Source organism: Meles meles, chromosome 6 (genome assembly GCF_922984935.1).
Source record: "Meles meles chromosome 6, mMelMel3.1 paternal haplotype, whole genome shotgun sequence".
Taxonomy (NCBI): Eukaryota; Metazoa; Chordata; class Mammalia; order Carnivora; family Mustelidae; genus Meles; species Meles meles.
In genome coordinates this window covers 42,205,394-42,224,133 of record NC_060071.1, presented here as the reverse complement: position 1 = coordinate 42,224,133, position 18,740 = coordinate 42,205,394, and the positions used below count along the sequence as shown (strand labels likewise).

Here is an 18,740-nt window from a genome sequence, read left to right as displayed (position 1 = left end):
TTCTAGGGATGACAGAGGCGGTCTGCCAAAGGATGCAGTCATCGCTCACCTGCCATGCTTAAGGTCACACAGCCACATCTGTGTAAAAAGAAAAGAATCCATATGCACGCACACTCACACACATATACTGGACACGCAGATTCCAGTCTCTCAACAGTAACACATGGTGGGGGCAGCCGTCCAGCACAGTGCAACGTGGTTAGCAGCATCCTTGGCCTCCACCCACCAGATGTCAGCAGCTTTGCCCTGGTTGTGACAACCAAAAATGTCTCCAGATGCAGTCAAATGTCCCTCAGGGCATGTGGGCAGAATCGTGCCCAGCTAAGAGCTCCCAACACAGACCGCCTCCCAAAGAGGTCAGGAGTTACAAGGATAGGGAGGAGGAGAGAAATTGAGGGTATTTTGCTGATCGGTGCGCAGAAATTGAATTTTTTTTTAAAAAGTGCAATGTTACTCTACAAAATAAAATATGGTAGCCCAAAAAAGGCTCTCCCTGCTGCTAAGCAGTGGAGACCAAGCCCATGTCTCTACTCTGTCTACTGGAGGGGACCGCAAAGCAAAGGCCCAGAGGCGGCAAGCAATGCTGTTGGGGGCATGGCGGTTCGACAGAAACACACAGTTTTCTGGAGGCAACAGAGAGGCTTTAGTGTGACTGCTGCCGGGTTCACCACAGAAAACAGTGAAGATCGGGACCGAAAAGGCAGGCGAGAGGCAGCTTATGCAGCACTCCGTACCAGGAGGGAAGCCGTTGGGGGTTTGCCGGGGGGCAGCTATACCTGCAGCAGGAGGAAATGATGGGAAGGGGCCGAGTCAGGAGGGGAAACAGGAAGAGCATCAGTGCAACCAGCCAGGCTGACCGTAAGGAGGCTGAACTGGGGCGGCTGCCATGGGAAAGGGGCTGAGCCAATGGAAGTGTAACCGAGGGCGCAGGTGCCACGGACCCTGGCAGCAGATGGAAGGTGAAGAACAGGGCAGAGACAGAGACCCCAGGGACAAAAAGTAATCATTTCCCTAAACTCAGGGGTTCCTGTGTCCCACCTAGCAGAGGCACGGATCAGTACCCCCATTTCATTGTACATGGGATCAACTCAAACAGTATGAAAGGTTTTATACACAATTTTTAAAGAGTTTTCCTCTCACTCCATCCTCCTGCTTGTCCCCAAAGGCAATCACCATTTACTGTTCTGTATCCTTCCTGAGTTGGTCTGTACCTGCACAAGCATATACACATATGCATTCATTTTAGGCTTGTTTCTATTAATACAAACGGTATTCCATTTACAATAAAAAGGAATAAAAAACAAGGACCAGAAAACTTCTGGAAGTCCATAGCAGACCCAGACTTAGAACACCAACCTCTCCTTAAGCTGGTATTCTGTTTGCTGTTGTACATTCTGATTCATTCACACGGAGACCACTTAGTGAGCACTCCACAAAGTGTCAGAGATATAAAGGGTAAGATGGTCCCTCCTTCCAGTTGAGGAGAATGACCTATGACCTAAGAGGAACAGTCCAAGGACACAAGAAGTAGAGTAGCAGTGTGGCAGGGTGCTGTATTTCTGCCGGAGTCAGTAGGCTCTTAGGAAAAGCAACACAGAAAAGATGGCTTTGTCAAACCGTGGTATTAGATATCTTATTACTAGACAAAACTGTCCCCAAACTCAGCAGCCTAAAATAACACTAACCATTTACTAGCTCACAGAGTTTCTGAAGGTAAGGATCTCAAAGTGACTTGGTTGGGGAGTTCTGGCTTAGGTTCTCTGATAAAATCGTAGTCAAGATGCCAGCCAAGACTGCAGTCATCTGAAGGCTGGAGTGGGGCCAGAGGACCCAGTTCCAAGATGGCGCACTCACATGACTGTTGACCGGGTCTCAGTCCCTCACTGCAAGGGACTTCCCACAGGCTGCTTGTGGGTCTTGACAACATGGAAGCTGGCTTTCCCCAGAGGCCTCCACAAGAGGACGCAAGGAAGAAACTACAGTGTCTTTTATAACCTGGCCTTGGAAGTCATACTCTACCATTTCCTACTGGTCACCCAGATCACCCCTATTCAACACAGGAGGGGACTACGAAGGGGCAAGAGTACCAGGAAGCCCAGGTCACTGGGGGTCATCTCAGAGGCTGGCTACCACTACAGCCTGTATATGTGGGTTTGTTTGGACGTTGTACATATTTCTGTGTCCACACTCCTCCTTCTCTAATGGACTTAAAGCTTATGACATGTTCCATTTTCTGCTTAACGTGATCAAATAATAGTGCCAAATTTTTCCACCAAGTAGAAATCTACTTAATGATCTTGGCAGGTCTTTAGAAAAATGTTCATCAGGCAGAGTCTAGAGGGTCAGAGAGAGTATAGAGGATCAGGGAAAGTATAACACAGATTAAGTAGGATTTCTGGTAATAAAATTGAAGCGTTTTGACTTTCAGACGTTAAGGATTTAACTATTTGCAATATTCTAGTGGCTGCAATGGTCCCTGCTATTGAAAAGAGCCCCTCTCATTACACAGCCCAGTTTGTAGGCTGACCGTATTCGTGCCCGGGCACGCATCTGGTTACTGGCCCTCAGCGAGTGTCTACTGCTCCTGTCTCGCTCACATACCTGAGCTCCGAGTAGCAGCCACGGATGCTTCGAAGACCTCAGAACATTCTTTCCATTTGGGGAGACAGGCAAGCACACCACAGAGAAGTTCTCACTACTTCTATAAATGCACGAAGGCATTTCCAGCACTGAGACACTGGACCACCTTAGCAGACAAGAAACAAATGAGAACTTTCCTCCTATAAACCTCACTACCCATGGAGCAAACTTCTCCCTTCAATCCAAGGTTCCTATCCACCCTCATGCACTTGCTCATGGACACAGCCTATAAATCCAAGCAACTAGTACTGGCAAAGAGCAAAACGTCACCCCCCCACAAAATGGGACCCTCCACGATCCTACTCTTTTCCCTTTCTGCCCCTTGGCAGAGAGAGGGGCAGGTAAGAACCCCATTAAAAATGCAACCATAGGGGGGGCCCCTGGGTGGCTCAGTGGGTTAAGGCCTCTGCCTTCAGCTCAGGTCATGATCCCAGGGTCCTGGGATCGGGCCCTGCATCGGGCTCTCTGCTCAGTGGGGAGCCTGCTTCCCCCGCTCTCTCTCTGCCTGCCTCTCTGCCTACTTGTCATCTCTGTCTTTCAAATAAATAAATGAAATCTTTAAAAAAAAAAAAATGCAACCATAGGGACACCTGGGTGGCTAGAACAACAACCCACTCCCAAGGTTAGGAACTGAGGCCAATGTCAAATCTCCTGAATTACTTAAGCCTCGTCCTCTGGTCAAGCCTCAGTACATGTGGGCAGGTAAGACAGAGACAGCATGACTTGTAGACCAGGCTGTTGTCACCCTTCCTGAGGCCAGGGCAAGGTTGTTGGTTTTTTTTACTTCCTTCCCCACCCAATTAAGTTTCAACACCTTCTCTTCACACTGCATGAGAATTCACTGCGATTTTCTGGGTCATCCGAGTGCTCTGGGTGTCCTGAAAGCCCTGCCTCCACCATCCCTCCCACTGGAGCTGCAGGAAAACGCCCTCCTGCTTAACCACACTCATGAAGCCTCGAGGTACCATCATTAAAGCCTGGCCAACGTCCTAACCCTCCCTGTGAGGAACCTTCCTAATGCAGTCCGGCATCGTTTCTTCCTCCTGCGCTGGGATGCTCTCCACAGAACAGCAGCAGCCAAATCCCTCGTGATTCCCGAGAGAAGAGTTCCGTTACTGCTATTGTCTGAACCAGGAGATCGAGGTCCTCCTTGTAACCACTTGATTGTTTTTTTTAAGATTTTTTATTTATTTATTTGACAGAGAGAGATCACAAATAGACAGAGAAGCAGGTGGGTGGCGGGGGTGGAAGCAGGCTCCCCGCTGAGCAGAGAGCCCGATGTGGGGCTCAATCCCAGGACCCTGAGATCATGACCCGAGCCAAAGGCAGCGGCTTAATCCACTGAGCCGCCCAGGCGCCCCTCCCCTCTGGAAATCTTAACTGCAACTGGAATCTAATTGACTCCTTCAATAAATGCAATCTATTTTAGCTCCTCTCCCAGGTCAACGTTCTTTCTTGGTCTTGCATTTAGGGCATTTAAATGTCCAGGATTTCTAATTGTCAACTGTGAGTTTATTAAAAGTTGCTGTGTACAAAGACAGAAGCTTCAAGGGGTGCTAATGTCCAGAAAGGCTTGAAGAGGTCCTGGGGGAGGGAAGTTCTCTTTTTCACTTCTAATTCTTAAGTATTTGGTACACAGAAGACAGTTAGGATGTCCAGGTGGATGGGCATGCTGCTTCTCCCCTGAATTTTGCCATCCAAAGCAGTAAAACTTTCCTGCTCTCCCCACCTGCCTGCGACTCAAATCACAGCACCAAAACTTCATCATCCTCTTACCTGCATGTCTTTCTTCCTACTATAAACGATCTTCAAAACGAGACTATAAATGATCTTCGAAGCTAGAGACCATGGCGCGCCCACCTCTGAACTCTCAGTGACTGACACCGCGAAAGCACACTCACACGTTTGATGAGAAGGGAATGGCTGCCTCTGGGACTCTTACTGTCTTCCACAAACGCAGCAAGTGAATCTGGCAGCTCAGTTAAAGCACCAGGAGTGAAGTGCAGAGATGTCCTGTTCACCAAGGACCCCTGCACTTGGGGTCAGAGTCACAGCAGGGAGGGGGCATATCTAGGGCTTACACGGTGGCTCCCAAACAAACATGCTAGGACATCACACCATACCTCCTATGTAGCTTTTTTTTTTTTTAAAGATTTTATATATTTATTTGACAGAGACAGAGACAAGCAGATAGAAGCAGCAGGCAGAGGGAGAGAGGGAAGCAGGCTCCCTGCTCAGCAGGGAGCCTGATGTGGGACTCAATCCCACGACCCTGGCATCATGACCTGAGCTGAAGGCTTTTAACTGAGACACCCAGGCGCCCCTATTCAGCTACTTTTTAATCAATACAGAATGTAAAAGAGCAATGCAATGACAAAAAGAGTTGTTTCTTCAGGAAAAAAAAACTGGAGAGAAGAAAAATGAAAAGAGACCTTGTTTAACCTTGAATCTTCCCCATTTTGCTTTTGCCGATGGAGAGTTCTAGGCCACCCTGGGCACCCGTGAGTCGGTGGAAAAGAGATACTTCCTTTTACCCGGCCACGGGCAACCCTGCCACGTCTTCGGTTCTCAACAGTGGTCATGCAAAGTAAGCGGATTACCTGAAGTTAGCAGGCTGAGGAAATACGGATGTTTTACAGGTTTCCTCACTATCCTGACTCCCGTGGAGAAAACAGAAATGAGATTTTTCCCTGAATCAACCCTATCTTTAAGGGAGGCAATCCCATTGATCCTAAGATTAGCAGTGGTTTTGCCATCTGACCCTCTGCTGACCTTCTGCTTTTATTTTATTGTTTATTTATTTATTTGTCAGAGAGAGAGAGAGAGAGAGAGAGATCACAAGTAGGCAGAGAGAGAGGGGGAAGCAGGCTCCCCACCCAGCAGAGAGCCCAATGTGGGGCTCGATCCCAGGAACCTGAGACCACAACCTGAGCAGAAGGCAGAGGCTCAACCCACTGAGCCACCCAGGGGGCCCAACCTTTTGCTTTTAAAGAAACAGTTTACAGGTTGTAATAAAAGAGGAAAGAAAAATCTAGAAATGACACAGGAAAGAGCACTGAAGCATGTCTTCATTTTTGTAAGACTGAGCGATATTTCCAGATTGTTCGGTGAAACACAAACATGAAGTCATAATTTGAGGGCAGCTTTGCAGCTGAGAAAAAGTTGCAACATTACTGAGTTTGAATAAAATTTATGTAAGCATTATAGAATTTAAAATGTGGACGTAATGTTAGAATGACACTCTAGGGAGCAAAACAAGAGGAAAGCACAGAGATCTGTATATAAATATGTAAATGCAAAAACAGGTTGCTTCCAGAAGTTTCTCAAATATATTATTCATTAAACCAAATTCAGTGCTTTTCTGCCTGCTTTCCTGTTACTGGACCTGGTTGCTTGTCCTCACATCTCCGCACTTGCATCATCCCCCTCCTTTCCTACCCTAAGCTGTCCCAGTCTGCCAGGAGTGGCCCCCAGCCTCGTGGAGTGGCTCACCGCCCCGGCCAACAGGGCTGCCCAGCCTCTCGCCAACAGCTTCCTCCAGGGGCCCTGCCTGGAATTCTCCCGCCCCCAGCAAGGCCTCGGCACCTGAGGGAAGACCTGCGGCTTAGCTCTGTCTCTTCTTTCTCCCTCAGCCCAGTTATGGCAGCCCTGTGGGTTCTTCTCCTGCCAGTCCTGCCTCTCCTGGCCACCATCCCCTAAACCCGAGGCTCCATCCTCCTCGCTCCTTACTCCTAAACAGTTTTCCACCTGCCTACTTCCCCTACCTGCATGTCACTGCTAGGAAAGCCTGTCCTAGGTCCCTAGAACAAACACCAAGTGAATGTTCCCTCCCCAACTGAAAACCACGCATGTGTCATGGCATTATGACATTCAATGATTCCTCCCATCCCTCTCTGTCTCACCTTTTCTATCTTAAAAAAAAAAAGCAAAAACACAAAAAAACGAAAATATGTGTTATTATAAAAAATTTTAAACATTAGCAAAAGCAGAGCACTTAGTAGGATTAACTCCTGACCCATCACACAGCTTTGATACATCGCAACACACAACTAGTCTTGTTTCCTCCACACCTCCATGTACTGTCCCCAAGTGGATTATTTTAAAGAAAATTCTTCAGACATCCTACCATCTCACCTAAAAATACTTCAGCAAATTTCTTTAAAAGATAACAGACACTTAAAAATAATATTAAAAAATATATTAAAAATATGAAAAATATTTTAAAACACTATTGTCACCCCTAAAACTTTTGGTTACTTTATTTCTTGATATCCTTAAATAAAGAGACAGTGTTTAAATGACTCCAATGATTTATTTTTTTTTTAAGATTTTATTTATTTATTTGACAGACAGATCACAAGTAGGCAGAGAGGCAGGCAGAGAGAGAAGGGGAAGCAGGCTCCCTGCTGAGCAGAGAGCCCGATGCGGGGCTCGATCCCAGGACCCTGAGATCATGACCTGAGCCAAAGGCAGAAGCTTTAATCCACTGAGCCATCCAGGCTCATGTTGCATCTGGGACTCTGCCTCTCAAAAGTCTCTTTTAATCTATTCCCATCTTAACTTGTATTGTTCCACAAGGCTCCAGCCCAAACGCGCATCGCATTTTCCCACCTACAAGGTGCTGAGTATGCTGGACCCAGTACCTCGGGCGTGCTTGGCCTCCACACTCGAACACCACTCACGTTCCCCTACACGCTGCCCCTCCTGAGCACAAGCCACCTCCTACAGCATTTGATGTCTGGGGCATCTGCTCTTTCCTACTCTGTAGTCAGCTCGAGTGTTACTTCTCTCCCCTTCAGTCTTCTGGAAGGTACGTTTATCTGATTTATCTTCATAACCTTCATAACACCTTGCACTTGGTCATGGTTCGGTAAGTAAATTTGTAAATGTTCGATTTACAAATGATACAAATGGAGAAGTGAAGGATGGCAACAGTCTGCCACACATCTTCCTCGTCCCTCCACTCCCCCTCAGCCACTCACGACAGAGGTATCTGTCGCTTGACTGCTGTCTGTTGGGGCCGTAAAACAGCCTCCTGGCCCAGAAGTCATACCACACAATACAAAAATAAAAGTGGCACCTTCAACATCCTCAAAAGGCTTGTGTCTTTTAGACACATATTAGTCCTTCGAAGATTGACACATGATGATACTGCTCTCCACAGACAAGATTTGGTCGTTTCCACAAGAAACCATTTGAATTCATCCATGAGACCCCAAAACAGTCTAATGTCTTAGGACTGTCAGGACTCAAAGGGAATCTCCTCTTTTGTCTGTTTATTCCTGTGATCCACAAGCATTCACGGACCTCCAAGTAAATGCCACACACATGAGAGATGCCAAATGGGAAATGATGACAGTCCTGAGTATGACAGGGGAGATAAAACCCAAGACAAAATTTCCAGCATTCACAGGTCCCTGGAAACGGTAAGACCCAAGAAGCAACCAGGGGCCTTCTTTGAGGAACTGGAAATTTGAGCTGAGCCCACTCTCTGGAAAACCTGAAAACACTAAACCATTTGGCCTTCTCTTTTGCACAAGGAGTTGCAGATGGGAAGGAGAAGCTAACGTTCTGGACGCGCTTCATTTTTCTCTCAGACAGCAGTCACTCACTGTCCGTTTCTTCACTTGGATCCCGGCCATGGCCACAGACTCAAGGACAGAGAGGACAACTCCTTTTCAAAACTAGAACCAGTCTTATAACCCAAAAAGTATGTTAGGAAATACGGTGTCAAAGTCCTCAAATGTCCTTTGAAAGAATGTTTGATGGACAGAATCCACCTTTCCAACAGACATGAAGATCCACTCCTCTATGGGAGGAGAACTCAAGTAGCTCACCCAGTGACCCAGACCACTACGGCTTGGAGGGAAAGGTCTGCTTCATTCTGCTTGAGGAAATCCCCCCAAACCACGGCACTTGTGAGTTCTTGTCCGGGAAGAAGTCAACCTGTTCTTAAAAAGGCGTAGCTGCTTAAGTCTACACAAACCACTCTGACAGAGTATCTATTTGGAATACCTGTAAAATGTTTGTAACATAACTTGACAGTTTTCACCAAATGTCCTAGTAATGTAAAACTTTAAGGCTTAAGCTCAGGCCAGGATGAAATATTTGTTATTTGACAACTATAAGATAGCACTTAAGGGGTTTTAGGCCCCAGGACATTGGCAAAAATTAGAAACACTAATGCCAGACAGTTGGGCTGCCTCCTAAAACTTACCAAGTAAGTCTTTTAGTCACAGTTGGTGGGAGGAGTCCTTCCCCTGGGGCAAGAAAAGGTTAAAGGCTTGTGCACACGCACATTTAAGAGACACTCTACCAAGTTTAAAAATATATTTATTTCACTAAATATATTTTAAATATATTTAAGAATACATTCAACTCACTCTCCTCCAAGTAGTTAATAGAATAATCTTAAAATTCTGTTATAGAATAATCTTAAAATTCTGTTCTAGAATACCTACATGTAAATCATTTAATAAAATGGCAGCTTCTGTCCACTAGACTGACATAATTTTTTCCATTAGATGTGATTCTGTCACACTTGTTCAGCAACCACCTTCAGAAGCAAATGCTAACAGTCGCAAAGAGACAATCGTGATGCTCTTTAAGAAACTGCATGGAAACACAAAAGCAAGGTACAGAGATGCAGAGTCATAGCAGCATTTCTTAACAGACCTTCCACATCACCACTGAAGAAAACCCAATAGGAACCACGCCACAGGGACTGAAAATCTAGTTAAGAGGGGAATTTGTCTTCCATTTACTTTCACTCATCAGACATTACACAGACATAGCTGTGTGCCAGACACTGTGTTAAACTCAGGAGACAAGGATCACACACATGCTGTCAACGTGCCAATGGGTTGAGTTTGGTCCCTACCATTCTCTTCCTGCTGACTGAAAAGCCAGGAAATCTCACATCAACATCCAGATATCTGGCTTCTTTAAAATAAAAAAAAGAGAGAGAGAGAGAGAGAGAGATTGCAACAGGGGCCCAAGATCCCTTCACTAACAACTTTCAACGGCAGCACAGAAGCAACTGACCTTATAGCAAAGACCCTACACCTTCCTAGTTTGCCACAGTCTCCACCGTGCCCTACTGTTACCCCAACAACACACCCAGAGGCCCACTCATTTATGTCCCTTTTGGGCCCTGAGATACTTGGGTTTGCCACTCCCACTCTAGGGAAAAAAAGAGGGGGGATAAAAATGATCCCTGGCTTAAGAAGCTCAGAGTCTAGTGAAGTCGGTACACAGGATATGAATTACAACATGGTATGTTATAAACTACAGTAGAGGAATAAGCAGGGAGCAACTAAAACCCTATGGAAGGGTGCCACTAACCCCACCGAGAGGAGAGGGGTACCCAGTCACCATCACAGGGGAAAGGACACTTGGGGAGGGACTTAAGGGATGAGAAGTTGGTCAGGCAGAAAATTGGAAGGAAGTCAGTCCACATGTGCACAGAGGTGAAAGGACTAAAATAATACGGAGTTTTCCGGAGACAGGGTTAGGCAGAGAAAGGGCCTACTACGCTAACAATTTTGAACTTATGTCTGGGGCAATGGGAAGCCAAGAGAGCCTTTAAGCAGAGGCTGACATGATCAGATTTGTCCTTTCAGGAAAAGATGCCAAAAGCCTTGTAGAAAATGACCTGGGGCAAAGCTTGCTGGCATGCACCCCTTTGGATGCTACAGGGAACCCCTTTGTGTGGGTTTCCAGGTGCTCAGAAACCCTATGGTCTCTGCCCATGAGAGATATCTTGGTGAACTCACCTGTTACTTCTTTCACAGACCGGTACGGGTCAATGAAGTTATCTTTCTTGAACAGACATAATGAAAATGCTATAAATTAATATTCAATACTGACCTCTGAAAGGGTCAAAATGCAACAGACAAGGTTTTACTGATTATCTCCATTCCACTCACCTACCCTATTTCCCTTCCCCACTTCCAGTGTCTCTGAGAGGACGCAGAAGCTTCTAACAAAACACCTTGCCTCCGAGGATGGCACAAGCTTAACTATCCTTATATTTAAATCACTATAAACATGTCCCAAACCCCATCCTCAAATACCCTTCAATGAATCACCCATGTTAACACGAGCTTTGATGCAAGGTCTGGAGGTGGTGAACACATGACGGGTTCAAAGAAGTATCATCTTACTCAGTAGTCTCCTGGCAGGTCCCCCAAGAAACAACAGCCCAGAAAGGCCTGGAGCAAGGACACCAGGCTGCTGCCCAGAAAGAACTGAAGATGGGGAAATACACATGTCCTCTCAAAGCAACAAAAAAATTAAATCAGTTTCCATCTTCTCCCCCAAACTAAACCAAATCTCAAAAGAAGCAAAAAAAAAAACAAAAACTAAGGCAAATCACTGAGAAGAGCTTTAGAAAAACAGTCTCGGTTATAACAACCCCAAACAGACTATTTCCCAGACTTTTTATTGTTATAACAAACAAAACCATCTTTCACTTCTTGTCATTTGCAATTACCATGCCGTAAGTGAAAACCAGTGAATCACTGTGGAGCCTCGGGGAGAGAGGGGGCCTACTCCCTCAAAGCTGTCGCTGTCATCATCACAGAACCACACAACAACAACATCGAGAGTTCTTTCCTCACATCTCTAACCTGTGCGTGGCAGAGACTTAAAAACTTCATGCTCTGTCATTTCTCTCCTTCCTTTAAGACGGCATGATATTTCAGAGCATTTTCTCCTTCAAAAGACCTCAACAACAAACCATAAATGACTCTTAATCTCACAAAACAAACTGGGGGTTGCTGGGGGGAGGTGGGATTGGGAGAGGGGGAGGGGGCTATGGACATTGGGGAGGGGAGGCGAACCATAAGAGACTATGGACTCTGAAAAACAACCTGAGGGTTTTGAAGGGTCAGGGGTGGGAGGTTGGGGGAACAGGTGGTGGGTAATAGGGAGGGCACGTTTTGCATGGAGCACTGGGTGTTGTGCAAAAACAATGAATACTGTTACGCTGAAAAAAATAAATAAAATGGGGAAAAAAAAAAAAAAGACCTCAACATAATTTTTCAATCTACTTGCAGGAGCCAAGAATTCAATTAAGAGAAAAATTATCTTGCGAGGGTTTGGACAATTCAGCCCATTAACCCTCGTGGAACTCTGCTGAGAAAAGCACCTGAACCGTGCAAAGGAGGCGTCACGAGCCAAAAGGAACCGGCCAAGGCAGGGGCAGGGGTGAAGGATTCCAGAAATCTGGGCCCAGCCCGCCACCCTGCCCCGTTAGCAAAGCCACACGGTGCCCCCGGCCTCCGACCCTGAGGCCCAGCTGGAGGGGCCCAGCTCTGGGTTCCGTGAGAGGCTCGCGCGTGGGCCTCCAAATCTCACCTCGAATGAAAGCATCACCCATGTAACAATTTTTAGATTCACAGACGCAAGATGGTCAACAGCAGCCCTGCCAAGCTCTGTTTCCATGATCTGATGAAACTGAGCTCCACCATGTAATGGAAAACGACTGACACGGGTGTGGGCCAGGTGGTCTTGCCCCTTCATCTGTCCCCAAGCCAGACGCCCACGCCGCAGGCCTGCAGGCCGCAGGGTCCGGCAGGACCTGGCGCGATGCCTCACCTTGGTGGCTTCTTCGACGCTCTCCCTCAGGGCCTGCAGCTCGGCGTCGTACTGCTCCTTCAGCTTGTCCATCTCCAGGTCGTGGCTGGAGACCTCTTCCTTCAGGGCTCCCTTCAGGGCGGTGAGCTCCCGCTCCCGCTTCCTCAAGAGCTCTTCTTGCTCCTCCTTGGCGATGAGCAGATCTTGAAGATCCTGCTTTGCCTGTAAGAGTTCCTGGGAGAGAGGAAGCACGGAAGGGCAGGTGAGGATTAAACCTCTCCGCTGAGGGCCCTGCAGGTCCTCCCCAGCGGGGCCGCCTAGACTGGCCGCCATACTCCCTAGCCATCCTCCGACTCTCCTTCCCACACCACCCACCAGTCTGGACCATCGCCCCCTCTCCCTTTCACTCCTTTGAGGCCATCATCCCCTCGATTTGTCTATCTTGGCTTTTTTAAGTTTGATTTAATTTGAGAGAGAAAAAGGGAAAATGATTTCATTTCCATTGCTTTGAAGGGGAACGTCTGCCTTTTCCACCTCCTTTCCTTCCTGTGCAGTGAATGGTCTGTCGCCCTTGCAGTCAATGGGCTTTTGCGTGCTGTCGCTTCACTGGGCGCCATGCTGACGGGCTGGCCTCCCTGCCTCCACACCACCTGGGACCCACGGTCCTGGGACTGGGGCTGACTCCGCCCCTTCTCCCCCTGTCCCACTCCCTGCTCTGAGCAGGTGCAACACTCCATCTTCTCCTTAACTGCCAAGAGTTCCCGAAGAAAGTCACAAAACTGGGGCAACAAGTTCCACTACAAATCGCATTACCTAAACCCAAGCGTGTCCTGCCAGAAGCTCAGCATTCCTTTTACTTCGCCATCTTCGTCCCAGACCCACTGAGCTCCGTCAAGCCCTGGACACCCTCTCTTCCTGCGGGCGGGACTCAGACACAGCTGCCTCAGCTTCCTCGGCACCCGGGCTCTCCTGCACACGCCAGGCCCTCTCCTACCCGCAGCCGCTTCACGCACACACAGCCGCCTCTCGCCAGCCTGCTCCAAGCCTTTCCTCCATCAGTGATTTTTTTTTTAAGATGTTTATTTACTTATTTGATAAAGAGAGATGCAGCGAGAGAGGGAACATAAGCAGGGGGAGTGGAAGAGGGAGAAGCAGGCTTCCCGCCGAGCAGGGAGCCCAATGCGGGCCTCGATCCCAGAACCCTGGGATCATGACCTGAGCTGAAGGCAGATGCTCAACTGGCTGAGCCACCCAGGTGCCCCCATCAGTGATCTTTCTTCTGTCATTCTGTTCTCCTCTGTTTGTTGGATCTATGTCCTTTTCCTCAGGGCATAAGAATCCCCTGGGTCAAAGGCAACAGAACAAAACAAAAACAAGCTTTTCCATGAAACTTCCTGGAAGTGTAATTTCTGTTCACTACACTTCTTGACCACCTAGTCACTCCTCAATCTCTTGCTATATGGCTTTGGATCCTACTGCATTAAGACTGTCCCCTCCAAGGTCATAGTGACCTCTTAATCACCACATCCAGGCTTCATCCCAGTCCTCATTTTTCTCGACTCTTCTTTGACTCCCCCCACCCCAACCCCGTCTCCTTAAAATTCTCTTTGGTGCTGCAGTTCAAAGACAGTCATGCCTGTTCCTTTCCCTCAGGCTGCTGCTTCTACCACAATTTCTTCTGGCTTTTCTCTCTTTCTTCCCAAAAGCTAAGATGATCCCCAAGAATGCCACTTGCATTCTTTATTCATTTTTTGGCAAGCTCATCTATGTTTCCCCCAACTATTAATGCTAAGCAAGTAACTCCCAAACCTTCACCTCCGACTCCTGCCTGAGTTCAGACCTGCACTTGCAGCAACCTGCCAGACACATCCATCTGGATGTCCGTTGGGCACCTTAGGCTCAGGAGCTTTATATTTTTCGGTGAATTCGTCAGGTTCTTTCCTTTCCTCCTCCTCCGTTCATTATTCTTATAAATGGCACCACCTGCTTGGGAGCTTGGAAGCATCCATGACCTCTCTTGCCCTTGTCCTTGTCCTTGACCACTCAACAGCTCTTTAACATCTTAGATCCTTTCCCTCACCTCCCTGGTTTAGGCTCTCCCATCATCCACCTGCTTCCCGCGTCCAGCCACTCAGCTGGGGCCCCTGTGACATTATTCACACACATTCCCTCGTCTCAAGTGCCCTTCTTCTTCCCTCTCAGTCCCGCCTCTCTCTGCCTCTCAGAAAAATTTCTGAAGACATAGATCCAGCAGGACCTCCTCCAAGAAGTCGTCCTTGAGTGCCCCTCCTGATACCCTTCTCACTTTAGCTGGACGTCTCAGAGCACGTAATTCTTTTACCTTGCTGTCCATACAGACTATTTTCTTTTCTTTTTTTTTTTTTTAATATTTTATTTATTTGACAGAGAGAAATCACAACTAGGCAGAGAGGCAGGCAGAGAGAGAGGAGGAAGCAGGCTCCCTGCGGAGCAGAGAGCCCGATATGGGGCTCGATCCTAGGACCCTGGGATCATGACCTGAGCCGAAGGCAGAGGCTTCAACCCACTGAGCCACCCAGGCGCCCCAATACAGACTATTTTCTTTTCTACCCCGCTAGACTATAGCCCCTTGAAAGAAGGATATCGATCTGATCGTATTTTGGGTGCACGGATCAATGATATCGGGAATGTGTTCTGAGTATAAGTGAATTAACATGTGCTGGACACAAAAGTCTGCAGATAACAGAATTCTAAACGAGTGTCTTTTTTTCACGAGTGCCTCACAGGAGGCACACACCCTGTGCTCTTGGAGCTCCCGCGGAGTCAGAGGAACGGCTGCCACCTGGGGAGCCGAGGCCTCGGGGATGAGAAACTACTTTCCATTCCAGGAGTATGTGACTCGTGAGGGCATGAAAATACAACTGGCAATGGACTCTCTTTCCTGTTCTCTAGGATATGCACACCTGCTGAGCCAGGGGAACCCCCGCAGTCCCCAGGGGAAGAGCCGCGCTGCAGAGACCGAGACGTCACCCTTCCAGAAACTCGCGGGCAGGCACTGATGGATTCAGTGAAATGCCGAGGGCCTCATCCAGCTCACTACGGTAATTCGGGTGCCTCCGAAGCACCAAGCACAGAACACATGAGGCAGTCTTAGGAAAACAGAGCCCATCCTGAGATTTGTCAAAGGGGGACGTCCTGGTTGGTGCGAGGCTGCCGGCCCCTCCTTCAGGAGGCCCAGAGACGCCTCCATCACTGTTGCTACCAGCTACCCCTGCTGGTCTTCCTGGGCCTTCTGCCAGCCTCTCCGCGGGGTCCCTGTGATTCTCACCCCCGTTTCCTGCTCTTACTCTCACACATTTCTCAGTTGTGTTGATGGTAAGGCAGTTCCTCTTCCCACACTTATCTTTTCCAGGATATAGCTGTGCTTTGTGTCGCCTTTTGGGGAGTGTCACCAACGCATGTCAAGAATCTAGGTTTTCACGGTCTGTTTGACACCAACGTGCTGTTATCTGTGGTTGCGGCTGTCGCCTGGGCAGCCCGTGTTGTACAGATCCCATCAGATTACGCCGCACTATATCATTTAGCAGCCCTTGGAAGTTGTCCAGGGTGCACACCAAAGGCAGGAGAGATTTCAAAAACCTTACTTCACCACCTCAGCAGCCTTACTGCCAATCATCTCAAATATATAAATTTCAAAACATAAGTAATTAGCCATCGGAGATGAGCAAGCCTCTCGAGGGACCAATCAGAGAAAACAAAGGGAGGTCTTGGCCCGTCAGAATCAGCACTTTCAAAACCTCTATGCATCCAGGCTAGCTGCAGATACAAAACCATCCGGGAGATAAAAACCGCGTGAGTGGGGGCACCTGGGTGGCTCAGTGGGTTAAAGCCTCTGCCTTCGGCTCGGGTCATGATCCCAGTGTCCTGGGATCGAGCCCCACATCAGGCTCTCTGCTCCGCAGGGAGCCTGCTTCCTCCTCTCTCTCTGCCTGCCTCTCTGCCTAGTTGTGATTTCTCTCTGTCAAATAAATAAAAATATTAAAAAAAATAATAATAAATAAATAAATAAAAATTTAAAAAAAAAACCCGCGTGAGTGTGTATGTGTGTATGTGGGCAGGGAGGGGCTGCAAATTTGACTGCGCTTGGTATGCGGTCCGTAAAAAGAATTGTGCTAAGCATTTCCAAAACTCCTAGGAGATGAATATTCAAGGCGATTAACAGTATTCTCATTCCTAAATGGAAAACAAAACAAAAAACCCAGAGCACTGAGAAACTAACATGCCTAGGACCACACATCTTACACGTGCAAGTCTGGGACACAGAGGGGAGACCGCTGCCCTTCTCTTTATCATGCAGCCTCTGTGGGCCTGACAACAAGCCTACCCGCTCAAGAGGAGGAGAGGGGCAAACAATTACACCGTCTCTTTGAAGCAAACGCAACAGAGCACTGTGTCTGGCTGGAAGGGCTCTAAGGAGATCCCTCTCCTCAAAGAAAAGGGACAAGCCCAGAACCTGAAAGGAAAGTACACTCTGGCACCTGGCTGTTATTAGCAGCAGCAAGTGGCTGTTCCAACAGCAGGTGCACTGAGACCCACACACCAGAATACCAAGCCAGCAGCTCACTTGCCCATAGAAAGCCTCATTTCACACACCACTGACTCACAGGTAGTCCACGCCAAACTGAGAAGAATGCTGATCTCCTCTGTGTGCATGTTTCCCAGAAGTTATAGGTCTCTATCTGAGGCCCACACTCATTGAAAGGACACAGAAAAGGTCAGATGTCAAAACTGTAGCTGATGTAATTTTTTTCCCCAGAAGAGTGGCCTAGAAAGCATATCACAGCTGATGAGAAACGTATTTCTAGTTATTTTTTTAAATTAAAATTTGTAAGATGTGCAGTCCTGTCCTACCAGGGTTTTACTGTTAGAGACCTCATTTCTGAGCACAGTCTATCCTCAGATCAATACAATTTCAATACCAGAATATTTTAAGTACTCACATCTTGGCAAATGCCAGAGATAAGCCATTACCAGCCTCTGCTGCAGTGAGGCCCATCCATCAGCACCACAGGCTCCCATCAAAGACGATGGTTGGGGGCGCCTGGGTGGCTCAGCGGGTTAAAGCCTCTGCCTTCAGCTCAGGTCATGATCTTAGGGTCCTGGGATCGAGCCCCACATCAGGCTCTCTGCTTAGCGCAGAACCTGCTTCCTCCTCTCTCTCTCTGCCTGCCTCTCTGCCTACTTGTGATCTCTGTCTGTCAAATAAATAAATCTTAAAAAAAAAAAAAGACGATGGTTGGTGATTAGAAACTCCCCCGTCATGGCACTTAGAGCAAGGGCTCATGTTCACCCATTACCCCCAGACTGGAGGGGAATGAATTTACCGACAGAGAAGTGGTTGAAAACTTATTTTGTAATCACTTTTGTAACTTGAGTTTAAAAAAAAAAAGCCCAGAACCATCAACTTTTTAACAGAATAACAAAGTCACCTCTTTTTGGTCAATTATATGGTTTATCCTAAGAAAATGGTATTTTTTACTCTTTCTTTTTTTAACTTTATTCTCTTACTATTACTTTACCGATTTTGTGTTGGTGTCCAATGTTATTTAACAAAAGGCGAAACATTTAAAGAGCTTTCATGAAAAATCTTGTGCATTTGGCAAGCCTCCCCAAAATAAAAAGCCTTCAGCCTTTTTCAAACACTGAAAAATAGAAGTATTTAATGTTCATTGTGTTTAAGAACCTGTTCTAAGCCAAATGCCATGGAAAACTTGACCATAACTATCATCTGTTATCAGACTCCCCCAGGCCACATTTCATTAAGATATGGAGAATAAATTGAATGTGACAGGAGATAGGGTCTATTTTATTAGTGGTATAGAAACCATAGGTCACGTTTTCACTACTGCTGACAAGTCAAAGGCACCTGATTGAAACAGTGAGGATGAACCTCCAGAGAAACCCACTCTGACACTGAAAAACTAACTGTGCCCTAACTCATCTTGCAGAAAGACAGCAGTAGACGCTGTTCCTCCCATTACAGGAAAGAGGCAAATAATCAGAGAGCCAACAATATCGGCTATTTTCAGATCAGATGTGCTCTGTTTCCTTTTCTGTGTCTTTCACCACCAGCCTGAAAACACATCACTAAAACTGAGGTTCATATCCTTATCCTAGTGACCACTAACAATAAATAAATAAATAAACTAATTAATTAAATTATATTCATCCATATATGCTCAGTGCATTGTGCTTAAAAAGACAAAGAAGCAAGTGGCTCAATTCAGAATTATTTCCTTTTCTTAAATGGTGACAGTTCTAAAATAATTTAAATACTGAAATTTATTTATTCATTTGCTCTGTTGCTTGGCACCGTGTGAGGCAAGAAATGGGGGAAGAAGCAAAACCGACATGTTCTTGAACTAACTGGCTAGCAGAAGAAAGGGGCAGATATAAAATATATCAAGGTCAAATGTGCTAAAACAAACCTATAAGGAAACAGGATTTCAGGTGAAAGGACAACTAACAATTAGAGGTTTCAG

At 47.0% G+C, this 18,740-nt stretch overlaps 1 protein-coding gene across 6 annotated transcripts in view; it reads right to left on the bottom strand.

Moving 5' to 3' along the window:
• The window catches only part of CGNL1 (cingulin like 1), a 158,832-nt gene that overhangs the window by 66,620 nt on the left and 73,472 nt on the right, over positions 1 to 18,740 (bottom strand). For all 6 annotated transcript variants that reach the window (XM_046009522.1, XM_046009524.1, XM_046009521.1 and 3 more), the window contains exon 8: positions 12,241 to 12,453. In XM_046009522.1, the coding sequence (XP_045865478.1) occupies positions 12,241 to 12,453 (213 nt within the window). The remainder of the gene's footprint in view (positions 1 to 12,240; positions 12,454 to 18,740) is intronic.